This window comes from Synchiropus splendidus, chromosome 4 (assembly GCF_027744825.2).
Source record: "Synchiropus splendidus isolate RoL2022-P1 chromosome 4, RoL_Sspl_1.0, whole genome shotgun sequence".
Taxonomy (NCBI): domain Eukaryota; kingdom Metazoa; phylum Chordata; class Actinopteri; order Syngnathiformes; family Callionymidae; genus Synchiropus; species Synchiropus splendidus.
Window position 1 is genome coordinate 10,239,088 of NC_071337.1, and position 17,692 is coordinate 10,256,779.

The 17,692-nt window shown below is 41.7% G+C and overlaps 1 protein-coding gene across 1 annotated transcript; it reads right to left on the reverse strand.

The window, feature by feature from the left end:
* Nucleotides 1-739: 739 nt before the first annotated feature.
* Nucleotides 740-14,233, reverse strand: ago2 (argonaute RISC catalytic component 2). The gene is made up of 20 exons (XM_053862066.1): nucleotides 13,840-14,233; nucleotides 12,942-12,989; nucleotides 11,857-12,037; nucleotides 11,662-11,782; nucleotides 11,389-11,570; nucleotides 11,150-11,286; nucleotides 10,942-11,076; nucleotides 10,753-10,840; nucleotides 10,501-10,648; nucleotides 10,263-10,382; nucleotides 10,066-10,188; nucleotides 9,855-9,988; nucleotides 9,566-9,750; nucleotides 9,338-9,497; nucleotides 9,169-9,259; nucleotides 8,895-9,089; nucleotides 8,685-8,819; nucleotides 8,477-8,578; nucleotides 8,059-8,258; nucleotides 740-7,789 (listed from the first exon to the last, which is right to left on the reverse strand). The coding sequence occupies exons 1-20, from the start codon at nucleotides 13,856-13,858 to the stop codon at nucleotides 7,681-7,683; spliced, it is 2,613 nt and encodes an 870-aa protein (XP_053718041.1). The 5' UTR covers nucleotides 13,859-14,233; the 3' UTR covers nucleotides 740-7,680.
* Nucleotides 14,234-17,692: the final 3,459 nt, after the last annotated feature.

The following is a 17,692-nucleotide window of genomic DNA, read 5'->3' on the forward strand; positions in this document are numbered from 1 at the left end:
TATTTTCTTTGTAAAACCTTTTTCTTTGTAGTTTGATATGCTTTTTTTTTCTCTTCTAATTTCTTCCTTCATTTTGGCACTTTCCCATGTCATTTCCATCTACATTTGGGTCCAAGGACGTGACCTTGTTATACACTGCCTAAATCACGTGACTCTTTAAGGAAGAGGTGGCACCTCCACTCAAACAATTATTTGGCTTAAGGCTAATCCGTGTCATGTGATTAAAAAGGTGGTTGATTATTTGTTAAAATAAAAGAAAAAACAAAGTCAAGAAAATGGTGTCAAACTTTAAAACATTTTATTGATTAACGCAACTTACAGTCAAGCAAACCGAGTGAACTATATTAAGTGATATGTATTCACATTATGTCCTAACAGGGTTTACAGCATATTTTAGAAAGCAAACTTGTTAACAAAATAAGGAAATGGAAAACAGAAACCAAAGCTTACAACTTTACAACGACAACACAGACAATGATCTTAGCAGAGGATGAACTCAGCGTTGCAAAGACCCTCACCAGAACAGGAATGACCGCAAAATTCAGTTTTGGCATGTGGTTTAAATAAAAGGAAAAAATAAAAATAACGCAGGGAGGCTTGAATTCACGCAGCTGTGCTTTTCACAAAAGACTTTGGTCACTTCGCTAAGCTAGAGAGAGAGCAAAGGAGCGATAAATAGAGAGTGTCCTGGGATCAGATTCAAGGGTTGACATCAGGAGATGATTGTCGACTTGGTAGATGGGCGTGGATTTCAACACTACACTCCAGGACAGCTCCTACATTCACAGGAGGTAGATGGCGTGAATTTGGGATTCAAATCATGGTGGTGCACATTTTTTTTGCTTTAAGGCCAATTCAGAACCTCTAAATAAAAGTTGAAGGTTTTGTTAAGACAAAGGTGCAGGTGATCAGATAAAGCCCTTTTTAAACGGCGATACCCGAGTCAACAGTCGTAGTCCAGCTCAGGGCTGGTGGAGAGGGCGGGGAGGGGGGGTGACGGTGCATGTAAACTACATTTTTAGATTTTTGGCAATACGAAAAAGACAAGACAAATAATGCAGCTACAGCTCCGAGAGTAATCCAGTGACGCTACAAATTGCATAAATGACGTGTTACTGTATGGCCACAAGGTGTAACAGCACGTGCACAAACTGTGACATTCAAACCTCCCAAACAGGATTAGATATTTGTCAGACAATATGAAGTACACCAAAGAAGAAAAGTCAATGCAGCATATTTCAGGCTTATGAGGTACTTCATGAATGTAAATATATATATTTATATATCTCAAACTTTTTAGAAAAGCTCTTCAAAAGACATTATTCCGTATAATCCCTATCAATAGCTTAAAATACCTCGTTGGGATTTTTTTTTTTTTTCGTTGTTTGTCACTGCCCTATCAGGCGACTTATTTTCAGACTGCTTTGAAAGTGCAAAACACAAATACTGATCTTTCTTCGCAGCATCTTGACACAAAGTTGCATGAAAATCATCAACGGGAGTCGCTTTCTCGTGCAGCAGATTGTGTTTGGAAAAAGAATTTTGAGTGCGAGATAGAAAACTGGAAAAAGCAGAAAGGGGTTCGACAAAAGGCACAAACAGATTCCCGCTCGAGGTAAAAACAACACGGTACCTTTTGCAGTTTAACTGTGTTCAAGAGCAACTGTTCCCTTTGTAATGCTTTAATGACCGCTGGCTGGAAACGTCGCCTGGGTTCTCTCTCTTGGCAGTTTTATCGTGACTTTATTGCGGCGCGCTTTCAACATTGGCCTGTTTGAGCACGTCAACGGTTGCTCTGTTGCTTCTACTTGTGCTAAGACGAGACGCGAAATCCCAAATTATTGCTGCGCTTCAGAATCGTTGGCACCATTTAATGCCACAAAGCAAACCCGAACGAATTTGGTCCCTTAAAAGTCAAAACAACCAGCCATAAATTACAAAGTGTTTGCGTACAAATCTGGATTTACAACATTACGAATGGTGGGTTTTGTGTTGAGCGAGAGGTAGGTTTCATTCCAAGCCGATTCATGTTGCTTTGATGTCTACAAGTCTTGGATTTAGGCCAATACCTACGAGGCAATACATGCTCTCGAAGTCAGAGAAGACTAGGGCTGATAAGTGTTGCACAAATTCAGGTTTACTCAATGTGGCTGTGTTCACATGGACAGCTATGAGGATTGGACATAACATGTTTATCTGGTTGTAGGTGAATGTGATCGGAAAAAAAAAATACAGGTCCAAGAAAAAAAGCAATGAAACACGCTTCTTCTAACATCTACATCAAAGCGATTGTTGCATCGTAGATGAACTACCATCCTGCCATGAGACAAGTCGCAGTGACAGACACATCCTCAAGGGAGACCGCAGAACCCAACCAAACGGATCGTGGGAAATAAAATATTCAAGTTGGAGAGCAAGACTCAAATGCATATCTGCACACAACATAGCTGACTTCTAGCCAAAGACAAATCAGATAAAAAGACTGGTCTTGCCTCAGGGAGGAGGAAGTAGCAGGATAAGAAAAGAATTTAAGAAATTGCGGCAGAAAAATCCACAACAACAGGACAGGAAGCCGAATCTAACAGCAAATGGTCACAGCGGGTCAACGACAACACACTTTCAAAACCCCAACCACGCTACTTAATCCGAGCCAGTGTCAAGAATTCCAGATTTGTAATCCAACAAGCCAACGCAGGCGTCTTCTGAACAAAACAAAAACTCCAAATAATAAGTTCCGTCTACAGATAGAACACCAAGAAAAAGAAATGGCTGTACATGAGAGTCAAACCAACCTACTTGAGGGATCTATTGACGAAAACCACACACGGTTTGAGTACATTCATTGTTATTTGGTTAAAGGAATATAGCTCCTACTCTACTAGGCAAAGATTACTGTACAGGGTTCCATAGATATATATTTATACCCTTGCTTATGCGTGAGACATCAGCAAGTCCATCACCAACACAAAAGCTTATGTCTTCAGCCATTTCATCCGCTGGCCTTGGTGAGGTTACGTCCAACCAAAAACAGCGACTCTAAGGTGATTATGTGCATTTATATGAGACCTGTAATTATCGCGGTTTACGGCCCAAAATTAAGTTTAGCATTTGTTCTGGATTACCATGAGGAGTTGTACATGTTCTATGACTTGACAATGCAAATACAGACTCAGGTGTGTGGGAGCAGGTTCAAAATGCAGCAGAGGTTCAAGGATAAAGCAAAGATCCTTAGGTTAACTCTCACTCTATCAGGGGCATACAAGCCCGTACTGAAAGGGCTGGGCCGGTGCAGGTTTTTGTTCCAACCATCACACTGCTTAACCAATGAGGTTGCAAATGAAACAAGCAACACCTGACTGGCAATAAACTGACTGCACTCCAAAGACACGGCAGGGTTTGCACCGCCACATCTTAAATGAGAGCCGCCACTCCATCAGAAAACGTGCTCTTTTTAAATATGAACCCTCATGGAATTAAGCGTATTGACAACATCCATAGAAACTGGTAACACCAAACGCAGCAGGTGGAATTGGCGTATTTTTCCAAGAAAAAAAAACAGAAAGAAAGAGAATAACAGAAGTCCATTGCTTGCAGAACTCGAGTCATGCATTCTGGCAGGACATATGGACAGCTGTTTTTATTGTCATCAATTCAGTAAATGTCAAAACTTTCCCATCTTCAAATGTTTCAAACAAATCCTGGCGGAAACCCTGCAAAGACAAGGTGGAACAAAAACCTGCACCCACTGCGGCCCTTTGTGGAACAGTTTGGACACCACAGAGTCTAGTTGCTCGACTACAAGACGTTTTGAATAAAAGCTTCAGCTAAACAAAATGCAGAATTCAACGGCCCATTAAACACAGCCAATGGTGCATTCGCTGACTATTAAGCTTCAACTGGGAAAAAAAAACACTTAGATGAAACATTTAACTTGCAACTATTTTTTTTAAACTTAATTTGGGACTTCAAGGCTCCAACATGAGTCAGTACATTCCTTTCTAGCAACAAACTTAATATTAGAGTCAGCTCTGGCATTAAAAAAAATCATTAAGGTTCCAGATCAGATGTTAAAACATTCATTTAGATCATTATTTGAGTGAACAAATGAAATGCGAACCTCACACTTATCTGAGCTGGTGCTTTTTGTTTTTTATTATTTTGTTCCACACACATTCATGAATGTCTGTACAGATGACTTCTCAATGACACAGAATCCTGTTTTTTTCTTCCTTTTTTTTGTTTTTAAGATATAAACTTGCATCTTCACACAGCACTTTGGCATCACAGCTCACAGACAGCTCAACGTCCACAGTGTCAATCAGCTGGTTTCGACAGCTGTTGCATTGTAACGCAGCATTGCTAGAACACAAGCGACACAAACCGGGCAGCTACATGTTTGAAAACTTCGTAGACTAAAAAGCCAACAGATCATCACTGAGGAAAAGATGCAGCCCGAACGTCACAAAGTCCATTTAGGTTTTAGTGCAACAGTTTTTTTTTCTTTTTAATTGTCTGCATCTACAACAGGTCGTTCTGGTAATATAAGGTGCTATTATAGTTTGTATGAACATGAAAAAAAGAGTAACAAATACAAACCAACCATGGTACTAACTCGATGAATGCACGCTAGTTATTTCTGAGGTAATGAAAGTCTAAATGTTTTGGCAGAAGATCAGGTTCTAATTCGTCAAGTGAAGTGAAAGTATCTCACTCTTCTTACTTCATATCCGATTAAAGCTAACCAAAATTATAGAACCACTTTTTGTGTCCGAGCCTGTAACTAACAAACGTAAAAACACCCTTAGTATCAATAACTGTCTCAGGCATCAAAATAATGACATTTCTATCAGCAGTGATTTTTAGATAGGCAGCCACTTCCTATTTTTATAACTTTAGTAAGGTCGAGTTCGAGGGGTTACTTTGGTTAGTGTGCGATCATCTCGGCTACATTTAAAAAATCCTAATAAGCTCCTCATAGCCATGCTAGCGCAGTTGCAAAAACCAGCTTATTGTGGAGAGTTGTGCTTTTTATTTGTAAATGGTTGTGCGTTTTTTTTTTTTTTTAAATACGATCGTTGCCATCGACAGTCTCGTGGATGAAGAGGAGTTCTGACTATGTTTGGGTTCAACGTAGATGCGAACCTTGCGTCATGAGGTGAAACTTAAGGTGCCAGACGTCAGATTTTTCACCGGTGCATAGGATTCAAACAGATGAAAGTGATGGGAGTATAAATAAACACAAATAGGATGCGCAGTTCTGTTATCTAAACGAACAAACAAATATTCTCGACAGAGCAAATTGTGAAAGACAGAAAAATGATGCAAACCAAGCGTTTTAATTTGAAACCTCCGCAGTCAATGCAAGACTCCTAACAATGCCAATTGGGTAGGTAGAGCAGATAGCAGGGGTAATTATACGGAAATGGCCAGCGGTGTGATGTTACCATTACACTTTTACAGGTAACAAGAGGTAGAACACGCGGCCATTTCCACACAATTACACCAGTGTCGCACTATATGGCCGCTCCCGTTCTCTACAGGGGAACACACATCCATGCTAAGTGTTCTGCTATCAAAAGTGCATCCAAATTTACACGTTGTGAGACCAGCACCGAGGAACAACGTTGACATCAACAGTAAATATCAAGTACATGATTTTTCAGAATGCCCCACAAACACAGTCAGTCGGATTTCTAGCTGCTTTACAGGAGACGACTACAAAAGGTTGAAAAAAGGCGGGGTGTGGGGGGGAGGAGGAGGGGCGAGCCAGGTTTGTCAAGAGATTCCTTAAGCACATTCCGCCCAACATTGTTCTTAGAAAGCCATGAGATACAGTCCAGTGAGGCTTTGACTGAAAACGAATAGCACCTCAAATGTGTCATTGTGCTTCTATGTCTGCGAATATTTGACATTTATAATCTTGTTTGGCTATGGAAAAAAAAGCGGGTTACGAAAGGACGCGTCTAATAGAAAAATGATCCTGCCGTCACCAGTGTACGATTTGGGGTTCGATTTGAAGAAACGAATGCTACAGGCATATATATAACAGCAGGAGACTTGCGGGCTTTTGGAAACACGCTGTGCCAATGAGATTCTTAAAATCCAATTGAAATCGTACAGGGCTTCTCCATAAACAGAAAGACAATATAGAACTAAGAAACGCTACTGAATACAGCGAGCGGATAAAATAAAAATAAAAACAAGGCTAGAGCCCTGATTATCAACCTGGTACAAATGATTAAAAATGAGACGCCTCTCTCCTAAATCTCTTTGTTATAAATTCTGCATAGTTAGAAAAACTAGAAACATTCGCCGGCCTGCTTGGTAGTAAATGTACACCGGGTTATTTAGAAATATATGGAATTATTAGTCAGACCGTTGCCGGTCATTTAAAGGCAAAATGGATGTTTTTTTTTTCATCTGATCAGTGTACAAATAATGATGCATTTTGACTGTAAAGGGCCGTCATTATGAAAAATCTCATTTGGATGTCGTCATTATGCAAAATATACCACATCTGTTATAGAAAACTCAAACTTTTGTGTGCACAAACCACAATGTTTGCTCTTAGATCATGGAACAAACAATAAAAATGAAGTTTTTTTGGGGGGGGTATTAAAATCAGTTGGCTCAAAAAGTCATACAGGCGATGCCATTTTGTACCAAGAGCCTGCGTTTGGAAACCCCACACATACACACAATCTAAGGACCAAAAAAAAAAAACACTAGCCTTCTGCTATTTACATTAAAACGTATGAAGTAAAAACGGCAACACACTCTACATGCATATTATTTTACCAATATGATTGAAATTAAAAGACGAGAAAAGAGAAGTGAGCAAAAAAATGATTTCATTATTCCTCTACATTGATTTCTACATCATGTGTCATGATCGCGGCTCAAGGTTGAACATAAAAAGATATCCTTGTTGGGAGCCAGTCCCAATCGTGTTTCCTGCACAGGGCTGAACAGGAGAGGAAAAAAAAGGAGTTCTTTCAAAAGCTACAAGAATAATATACGCGGAAAGAACTAAATGTTGGTTCAAGAGTCAATTTCGCCGCTTCTGCGCTTTGACAGATTTGGCATTAAATGCAATTGTGTAAATGAAGGACAAATACTGAAACCCAACAGACGCAGGTGACATGGTTCGAGACTTACAGAAATGAGAACAGAGTCGGTTTAAAACAAATGGCACTTTCATCACATAGTGCCCTATGTGAAGGTCAACCAATCCTGAACGTGTTAAGTACTTTAGTCCTGATTCAAGTACCCATGCTTTGTCAGTGCACTTTGCTTCCGTTGGCTGATAAATAATGTTTGTAAGTGAAGACACACACTTGTGACCATTGTGGTGACCGGCGACGGGGGGGGCGTTGTGGGTTTGTTCAAAATTACAAACAAACCGCGGTGGTACTGGTCAGGTAAGAAATCCATGATTCTTGTATGGTTTCATAGGTTCTGATGAACAAAACTACAGCGAAAAACAGGAATTTAACAACGTTTTCCAGTCCAGTTTTTGGTTCTTGTGATTTGGGAGTTTCCCCTGTTCGTGTCTGAAGTACAAGTGTTGGCATGCAGGAGAGTGAGATGATGATGATGATAAAACCACTGTGACACTACAGCTAACGGCGAAGGGTAGTGTGTCCCATCAGTGGGTCTCACCCACGGCGACTTGAGCTCTCAGGCAAAGTACATGGTGCGCAGGGTGTCCTGATGGATCTGCACGGCTTTGGCCAGCGCCTGGTGGTCTCGACCGTTGCTCTGGCCTGACGTGTGACTTCCCTCAGCGCTGTGAGAGCAGAAAAGACAACATTAGCCTTCATACAAAACCAGCATTCGAAGTACAGAGGATTCCTGAACGCAGCCAGACCATTTAGCCAGGGCCATGGTTGACTAAAACAAGTGTCAGGAATGTAAACAACGTCTGATGACATGACTTCAGCCCATCTCACCACGCTGAAATTCAGAGCTGCTTTTATGGCATCTAGAAGGAGGCACATCCCATTTTGAATCTAAACTAATTTAAACATGACAAATAGCAACTTTAAAAACACGTACCTGTCATGTTCTTTGTCCACCAAGTGATAGCGAGCTCGGAAAGCCACCAGATGGGCGTAGTACGCTGGTGCTGGAATGGAAACGGAGCGAGTGCAGCGCACATACGTGTGGCACAGCTGGTAGGTGAGGACCTGCAGTTCATCTGAGGAGAAGTGGTTGTCGTCCCAGAGCACGTGGTAGTGAGACGGCCTGCTGGTGCCCTGCAGAGGTTAAGACATGTGATGCAAAGGTTTATACGGTGACATGTGTCAGTCAGGTTCTAGGGTGAGCTGTTGACAACAGGATTTGGCGGTTACAATGTAACAATGAATATTGTTATCCAATTCTTACCACACGTATGACGTTCGAACAAAATATTATCATTAAAAAGCAGTATAATTCTAGCAAAATTTCAGTAATGACCTCAAAGCAGCCTTACCTGAATACCGGCGTGACTACAAAGGTAGAAGTCAAACTCTGAAGGGTGGGTGATTTTGGTGTCCACTGTAGTGCCTGCAGGAATGTTGCCACTCTTCCCAACCTTCAGACATTGAAAACAAACATTAAAATCAACCCCTTACATCGGCAAAGGCAAGACAGCTACTCCTAATCTGAAGCCCTAAACTGAGATGGAAGCAACTACTTACCCTCTCATTGCGGTCAGTGCAGAACAATCTGGTGTGGTGTCTCTTCTGAACCACAACGAAGGTGATACCAGGTTGGTAGTCCTTCTCCAGTTTGATACAGGCCTCTCTAATGGCCAACAGCTCGTGTTGAAGTACCTGTAGAGGAGAACATGCTAATTCAGTTCTGAAAAAACACTGTTAGAGAGCGCCTGATCGGATCTGATCTGTCACCTGATGGAATTGGCCTTCGGAGATGCCGTCCCGGTAGTAGATGATCCTGGTGGGCTTGAAGCGGGTGGACTTGTAGAACTGAATCAGCAGCTCTCTCACCATGGTGGCCAGGTCCTGGATGATGTCCTGGCGGTGCTGCTGCACTCGTACTGTGGCACAGTACCGACTGGGGTGGGCGTCCATGCTACCTACGACCTACAAAGACGTTGCATATTAGCTTAGCTCCACACTACAGTACATCTGAAACATGTTACATTCATGTGACTGATCTTACAGCAGCAATCGAAGGCTTTTTTCCATCTCCTGCAGGTGGATGAGTCACGTCGGCGCCAAGGAAGATCACAGGCTGTTGAAACACCAGAGGCCTGGCAAAACAATCCACACAATTACCATCTTTGTAGCGATGAATATTTTGGCTCTGGACGGGTAAAATGTGAACCTACCGGCCCTGCGGGAGGAGGATGTTGTTGACGCCGCCCAGCTTGACATTGATCTTCAGGCAGAGGTTCGACAGAGTCTGGGGAGTCGTCTTCTGTACATTTTTGACCTGCACGCACTGAGTGGCCATGCCGAGGACCGTGTCTCCAACACGCTTGACTTCAGCTAAATAAACAGAAGACGAGTCAGTTAAATTCAGCTCTTTATCACTGGTAGCAGTTTTCTGATCTTACCATAAACAGGAGTCTTTCCTGGCAGGATGACAACAACCAGCTGGAGGCCTTGGTACGAGTACTTGAGGTGTCGGAACATGGGTTCCACGCTGTCTGCCCCCTGAGCGTACTTGCAGAAGCAAGGCTGACCTTGGATGGGCATCCCTGCATCACGGGAAATCTTACGAAGTTGGTCTGTGAAAGCTCTGAGATAAAGGAGAGTCAGGTTACTAATGGGCTCAAACGTGGATGAATTGCTTGTCTGTGTACACAAGTATAGACATTATCACACATATGCCATATCACTTACTTGAGCAGGATTTCTGTACATTGCCTCTGCGGTGCAAAACATGCGATGGCCCACACTTTGATCTCGATGCCAGTGTGGAACTGCTTGTTCCTCATGTCCCACACCCCTTGGATGGGAGTAGCTATTGCTTTGTTCTGAAATCAGTCAGACAGTCATGCAATGTGCTTGCAGTAATAACTTGGATGAATTTGGTGAAAACTTTTCCACATACCCTGCCTCCATACAGGATAGAAGGTGCTTGGAGAACTCTGCCGTTGACTTCCGTCATCTCGTCCCTCACCATCACTCCGAATTCACGAACGTAGGGATCCGTGTTGAAGTTGGCACTTCGCATCTGGAATGACGTAAGGGAGTGTCAGAACCAAAAATACAATCATTCTACAGTAAAAAAAAGCATTGAGTTCTCACCAATTTACTGATCTCATCTTGGCGATCCGGAGCCGATCTGGCTGTTGCCCTGATCATGGTTGAAGTCTGATTGTCAGTGAGCTTTTTGATGCAGCGCTGTCCGGCCACAATGTTACAAACCTAAAAAAGATCCAATTGGAGACTTAAATTTGACCCTTGCACATTTCTAACCTGATATAGACAGAAATGTGAGCACGCACATTTCTAACCTGATATAGACAGAAATGTGAGCACTCACCTCCAGGGGAAGATAAGTGTGCTTCTGCTCCTGTCCAACCTGCAGGCAGGGTAGGTGAGGGTATCGCAGCATGAGTTTGTACTTGTCCTTGAAATACTGCGCTACGGTGCATTCAATGGTTTGGCCGTTCTCCTGCTGAAGGGGGAACCTAAAGAATCACAACACAAAATCTATATTACTTTCCTCTGAAATGAAGTTTTAAAAAACATCCACAAATCTCATTTTCATATTTGCATTTTAGAGTGGACTTACGTTTGGTGGCTGGCTGGTCGTCTGGTTACATTGCAGACTCTGTACTTCCTCTTCATCTGTCCACAGTGAGTGATCTCAACCTTCAAACCTGGAAGACATTTGAAAGTTTCAGGCAGAGGACCACGGCCAGATATTGACAAAAAGAAAAGTTCAGATACATTCATATTTAAACAATTAGATGGCAGTTACCTTTTATTTCTTTTGTAAATTTCACTCTTTGCGAGTCAGTTAAGGGCTTTTGTTGTTCTTCGATGCTTTTGAAATCCAAGACCTCGCACATGAACTCGATGACTGGCTGAGCTTTGTAGAATGCGGTAGCAGAAACTGGGGAAAAACAAATACTTTTTGAAAAAGGTAGGAAAGCGTACATAAGTCACATTTTTGGGGAGGAAAATACCATCAATGTTGAGCATCATTTTCCAAAGTGAAGGCCTGACCGACTGGTGGAAACCAAACCACACTTCTCTGCCACCACCAAGGGGATTGGAGCATCCTTCTGAGGGGGTAAAAAAGGAGCGTCCCACTGGCGTATACCTGGAATTCAGAGTCAACTTCAGTATTATCCACTGCGCCTGACAAGACTATTGACACCAGACCACATCTTGACATAGAGAAATGTATGTTAAAACAACTAACCTCATGGATGGTAAATGTCTCATGACCACATCCAGTGCTTGAATTGTCTCAAAAGGGACGCTGGGCAGTCGTCCTGACAGGGCCTCATGCAGCGCCTGCAGACTAACGCAGGACACCCACTTGATCGACACTTTGAAGCTGCGGTCTTTGCCTTCCCCTGGAATTGTCACCTCCAGCTCCACCTAATCAAACAAGACAGAAAATAAGTTTGGAAAAACAATACTTTCCCACAACAACTATTTCAATGCCAAGTAAAAGGTTGAACATTCAGACCTTCTCTCTGCCAATGGGCAAGGGCATAGCAGTGTACAGGTTCTTTCTTCCATCATACACTGGTTTCCGATCTCCAAAGATCTGTGTTTTAAAGTGCTGGACCATGTGCTCCACAATTTCTCTGCAAACAAAAAGGACGGCGTAAACAACATGTGGTGAACAATCTGAGAAAAGGGCTGACACGAGTACACATACCTGTTGACCCTTCTGGGACATTTCTCTGGCTTGATGTCGATGTCATAATGGTAAACCTCGAGTTTGGGGATTTCCATCTCAAAGAAGTTGGCTTGTAGCTTGATTGTCCTTCCCATGGTGCCAAAGTCAGGCCGCGATGGCGGTTTGAACACATACTCAGGAACCGGGGATGATGGTGGGTCTGGTAAAAAGAAGAAGAAAAAACACAATACAAATATTAATTCAGGCCTTCTATCAAAAAGTGGAGAGCTATCATTACCAGTTGCTTGTAATGAAGTCTGCTGCACCATGGTTTGGAGCAATGTGACTCTTCAGAGAGCACGTTTGCAGCCTAAAATGCTCTGTGTGCTTGCAGACGAGGTTAAGTAGTGTGTAAGTAGCTACTACAGTTATGCTAAATGGCCAGTTAATGGCCTGCATTCAGACCCTAACCACAGATTAAAGATTCAATCCATCACATGCCTTTCTTTTGTTCTGTTTATCTCATTACATGTCAATGCCAGTATTTTGCACAGATTCTGGTTTGACCACTTTTGGCTGAAGGGAGCCATTCACTTGGGATTGCTCGGTTAACGATCAAGGAGGGGCTTCACCCCCAGACCAATGTGCCACCCCCCACTGGATATCCCAGGACATCCCCAATCACACAAAGTAATGCCTGCAACTTACAAGACTTTTTTCTAAATAAAGAACTGGACTAAAACTAAATCCATCTAGTAAAGCATGTGGAAGGCCATGGCACCACCCAGGCCCAAAACAGGAAGTGCACCATTAATCATTAGAAGCCAGATTCAACCAGATGACCCAGTTCATTCAATGAGAATACTGCGAAACTCACATCTGACTTCAGGGGTTACCATTCTAGCAGTGAGATAACAGTGTGAAGCACTGCCACCAACAACACTGCTGAAAACAATAAGACAGCAATCTGCATCAAGGACGGTTGTTGATCATAATGGCACGTGGAATGATGCTCTCAGTCCACAAGCAGTTTACAAGCAAACACAGTAGAAGAATGAAGTTCAAGCCAGAAAGACACCACGTAGGAACATGTCAGGAGAGTCCAAATATGGGTAAACTCTTACCAGAACTCGCTGACCCAGAAGAGCGAGGTCCCTCCGGCATCTCGATGGCTGGGGAGGAAATTTATAGCGTTTTTATTTTTACATTTTTTAGAAACCGTGTAAAGGCAAATACAGTGGAGATGAATTAAAACACAGCACCCACGAACTACACCAGTTCGTCTCCTCTAGCTTGCTCAAACTTCTTATCATGGAACACACAGATGGGGGTCAACAATCTGCCAATCTCTCAGATGGTTCCACCCAATTACCTTGAGACTGTTAGTCTAAAATAAACTGTATATTTATTTTAAAATAAAACTGAGATTTCTTAATTGTAAAAAGTACAAACAACTTTAACTCTACTACAGTACAGTGACAAAAGGTGAAGAAAGGTGAAATTAATTGAATTGAATAATAACGACTGTTTGTTATAACCATTGTTCATTTTAAGATGCAAGCAAGGATTCATATTCACTGCAAACTATTAGTCAAGTTAAATGTTAGGATCGGAGTGAAACTAAGTTGCACTAAGGTGTCGCTGACTAACCTGGAGCAAAGACGGCGAGATTAGAACAACGGATAGTTTAACTGAATAAAAAGTATCGCATCGGTGCTAGGGATTCATCGACGCAAATAAAGTCCCACAGATGTGAGGGGGCTGCGGGAATGCCCCCCATAGATCACCACAAGTTGAGAGAAACGAGGTATCGTCGATGCTAACTTGGCTAACACGCTAGCTAAGCTTTGCTCCTCTAAAGCCTCCACTTAAGACCAGGAGAAGACTACAAGTGAAATCGGGGGATTAAGATGCGTTCGCGATGGCATGTACACAGAAAGAAAGACACATCCACTCGGTGGACGGTTTGAATCGACTGGAGTAAATGTGGACTAGCTGAATGATGTTAGCAGCGTTACTTACCTCCAGCGGGGGAATACATGTCGTCGACTTTTTCAAACGAGCCGTGGACGTAAAAACACTCCACTTTACGTTCGTTAAACGCGATCTAAACTCATCCGTGGTGGGAGAGCGTCCGTCGATGCAGGCTTGAATGGGAACCGAAGAGGGAAAAGAGCGATATTGAAGTTATCCAAGCAGTAAATATGTGGAGTCTCTCATCCTCAGCAGAGCCCCATCCCCCCAGACACAGCGAACGGTTGCCCAGAGCCAAGACGAATGACGGCGGGAGAGCTCTCTCTTATGTACTTCCTGTTTCGCCCCCTTCCAGCGGGCGTGACCGCGTGTCCAGTTCAAACGAATGATAAGAAACTACCTCAGCGACCCCCAACTGGTCAGCTGAATGGCTCACAGCAGCGTGCTTCAAAACAATGCAAAGATAGATTTATATCTCATTAAAAACAAAAACAAAACGACAGCAAAGAGCACTCTGCCACTGTAAAAGAATGAAATGCAGATTTTAATAAGTTCTACCAGGTCGCCAGTTTTGCTTTAAAACTCTGGCCACTTTTTAAAGGGTATAAATAAAACATTACGCATTTTGCACCCCATTCAATTTCCCAAATCTTGGCGGAAATATAAATCTGGCGATCAGGATTTCACGTGGGAGGAGATGCATCTTGCTATATTTACCAGTGACGTCAGGCGTACATTACGCGCTCAAATGCTGTGCCCGATTGTTAGTTTGAAAGGAATCGAGTTGATTGATTACGGTCTTAATTTGAAGACGTGCAAAAGCACCAACGATCGAAGTTTTAAATCGAAAAGATTTCAAACAAGCCGCGTAAGGAGAGAATGAGTTCGAGAGGTGACGATGTCCTGCAGATTTGAAAAATGTTGCATGCAAATGTGCAGCAAAACAGTGCGAAGAGAAGACTTAAGACTTGACTTCTTTTTTTCATGAACAAATACAGTACCTGTTTTTAAAATCATATGGGCGAGATTAACTATGACATATTAACGTTGTGATCATGAAAATGGGTTTAAAAACTGTATTTATTTCGAACTGCAACTCAGTAATTAAGAACCTCTTAAAACAATTGAAAGAGGTACTTGTAAACTGAGAAGGTGAACGTAATAGTCAGGCTTCCCGATTGGTGGATTCTCTTCAGGATTCCCCCCATCGCAGTCATGTGACCTTAAGCCACGCCCATTCTGTGCCTCATCACCCATTCAGCCATTGGTACCGTTGTTTTTAATGCAAACACGAGAGTAAAACGCCCTCTCAAGTGGATCACACGACTCTAGATATAGATATAGTATTTAGAAATAGCAATTGAGTTGAAAGTTGCCATGCATCTGATACCAAATAACTCGATCACTGTGTCTTAGATCGCATCTAAGACACAAATGAATTCATCAATAAATAAAATGTATGTTCCTTAAATATGCACCATCCATTTTTGATTCGATTTTATTTTTACAATGCAAGTTTTGTCGTTTGGAGCCAGCTTTCTATTTCATTTGTTTGTGGTATTCTTTATGCTGGGTTCAAGTACCAGTCCTGAAAATCTCCTGTGTTTCAAAATAAATTCTGTATTTCTCATTCAAATTGTTTCTGACGCCAAAGGGAGCTACTTTTGGGGTTGCCACAACAATAAAGTTGTACATGATAGTAAACACCCACTCAAGTGAATCACGCGAATCCAGATATAGATATTGTATAGTATTTTTTAAATAGTAATTGAGTTGGAAGATTGGTTAAAAAGTTGCCAATCATCTGATACTAAATAACTAGATAAGAATCTACATACACAAATAAATACTTAAATACATAAAATGTATGTTCCTTAAATCTGCACCAACCATTTTTTTATTCAATTTATTTTGACAATGCAAGTTTTATCATTTCTGGTACCTGTCAATTTCATTTGTTTGTGGTATTCTTTATGCTGGGTTCAAGCACCAGTCTTGAAAATGCCCTGTGTTTTTAAATAAATTCTGTATTTCTCATTCAAATTGTTTTTGACCCAATGAAATGGATAGCCACTTATTGTGATGCCAAAGCCCTGAATGTCTGCAGGGCTTTTAGCTCAGCTCCTTCTTTAATATTTCAACTGATGCTTCCCTAGAAGCATCCAGGAACAGCTCTCCTGAGCATTACTGAGGATAGCACCTTCTAAACCAGCTCACAAAATCTACATGGACAGCTCAGTCATTTTAATACACAACACAAGTTATAAAACCTCACATACAACCCTTGTCTGATGACATTTCGTATGCAAACTAGGTACTTTAACACAAGGTAATGCTTCATGCTTAAAAAGAGAAAAATATTACAGATTTATATGTCAATTTTAGGACCATAAAATGTAGCAAGTAGAGCTGCATTGAAGCACAGTATCTGTTAAATTTTTGTGCGCTGTAATGCTCTTTCACAACTGGATTTCTTTCATTGCAACAGGCACAGTAAAGTGCCCTCCCATCAGACCGGATGAAAGATTTGTTTGAATCAGTGATATGTATATGGAGGCATATTTGTCATCAGCAACAAGGCAAAATCATGTTCAGGAAAAGCAAATCAGAATCAGAAAAAAAGTTAAGTTATCTTGTTAAGAAGTTATCTTGTTAAGGTTGGTCATAACTGTTGGACATAATACATCCTCGTTCTTTTCCTATTGGAGTGGGCGGCTGCCGCCATTTCCATCTGCCTGGGCGAGAGGTGGGGGCTCATCTGGGGAGAGACAAACGCTGCACAACTAGAATCTACACAAACTCCAGTTAAACTAACATCTAATGAAGAGGAACATTGAAGAAGAGAGAACCTCAGCCAACCACATGCTCAACTTAAAATGTGTTTGCCTGATCAACATGAAGACAAGAGAAATGTCATATATGAAGAAGCCAAATGCAACTCCATTTCGATTCAACCGAGATTCAGTTTCTATTATAATTTATGATGATTCCCATTGGAGGTGGATTAAAGGTATCACTCGGAAAACAGTTGAAAAGACGTCATCTGTTCAGAACGGGTTACAGTTAGACATAATAACAATCGTTCGTCCCAGTGCCCCTCTTAATCAAAGGATGGGAATCTAATATACTAGAACAACCCAGACAAGTGTTGCACATCTGGACCACACTAGATAATATTATTATGTCCCACACCTTTCCACAAAACACAGAGAAGCAGAGTGGTTTATCTAAATATAGTGATCCCACTTATTTTCATGCTGGTCAGATTTAAGCGTGACCCAACCTCTTAATTCTAAATACGTTACAGTGTATTATTTACTGAGCAAGAGACGAACCAAGACGCTCCAAAGAGAGATATAGGACGTGCTTCAAACACGAAGCAGCAGCGGCCCCTAATGGTCATATAGGGGAGTCGGGGAGGACAGAACGAGTCTCTGACTCCAAGTCTATAAGATAAAGCTAACTTACTTCTGTCTCCAAAACATCCTAAAAATTATATATGTTACCATATCTGACCTTATCTCCTCTTTTGCTGTATATAATTAGATAGTTAAAAACATCTGTCGTAGTCAATAACTTTCATTATTACAAATAAAGCACTGCTTTAGTTTATTCACTTAATTATTTTTAAACAATCACCTCATTTACACTGTAATTCAAAACCAGTGGAATGGACTGTCGTGATTCTTGTGGAACCAGATTTTTAAAAGTGACATGCGGTATCTGTCTTATTCCACAGGTCGGCGCTATTTACCACATAATAGGCAAATGACGCCCGTGCTCAATAAGACGTATCCACCAGACAAACCAACAAATACTGACCCTGAACGGAGTCTTCAGAACAGGACATTTAGAGAAGGGGATATATTTTGTATTTGGCGTTGAACAATTATTTAGGTGC

What these genes read in the sequence shown, in the direction of transcription:
- ago2 (XM_053862066.1), bottom strand. An exon ending in CGACCAGCCAGCCACCAAAC is followed by an intron (nt 10,649 to 10,752) that starts GTAAGTCCACTC and finishes GTGATTCTTTAG; the next exon opens with GTTCCCCCTTCAGCAGGAGA. An exon ending in CCGAAGGCCAATTCCATCAG is followed by an intron (nt 8,820 to 8,894) that starts GTGACAGATCAG and finishes TCTCCTCTACAG; the next exon opens with GTACTTCAACACGAGCTGTT.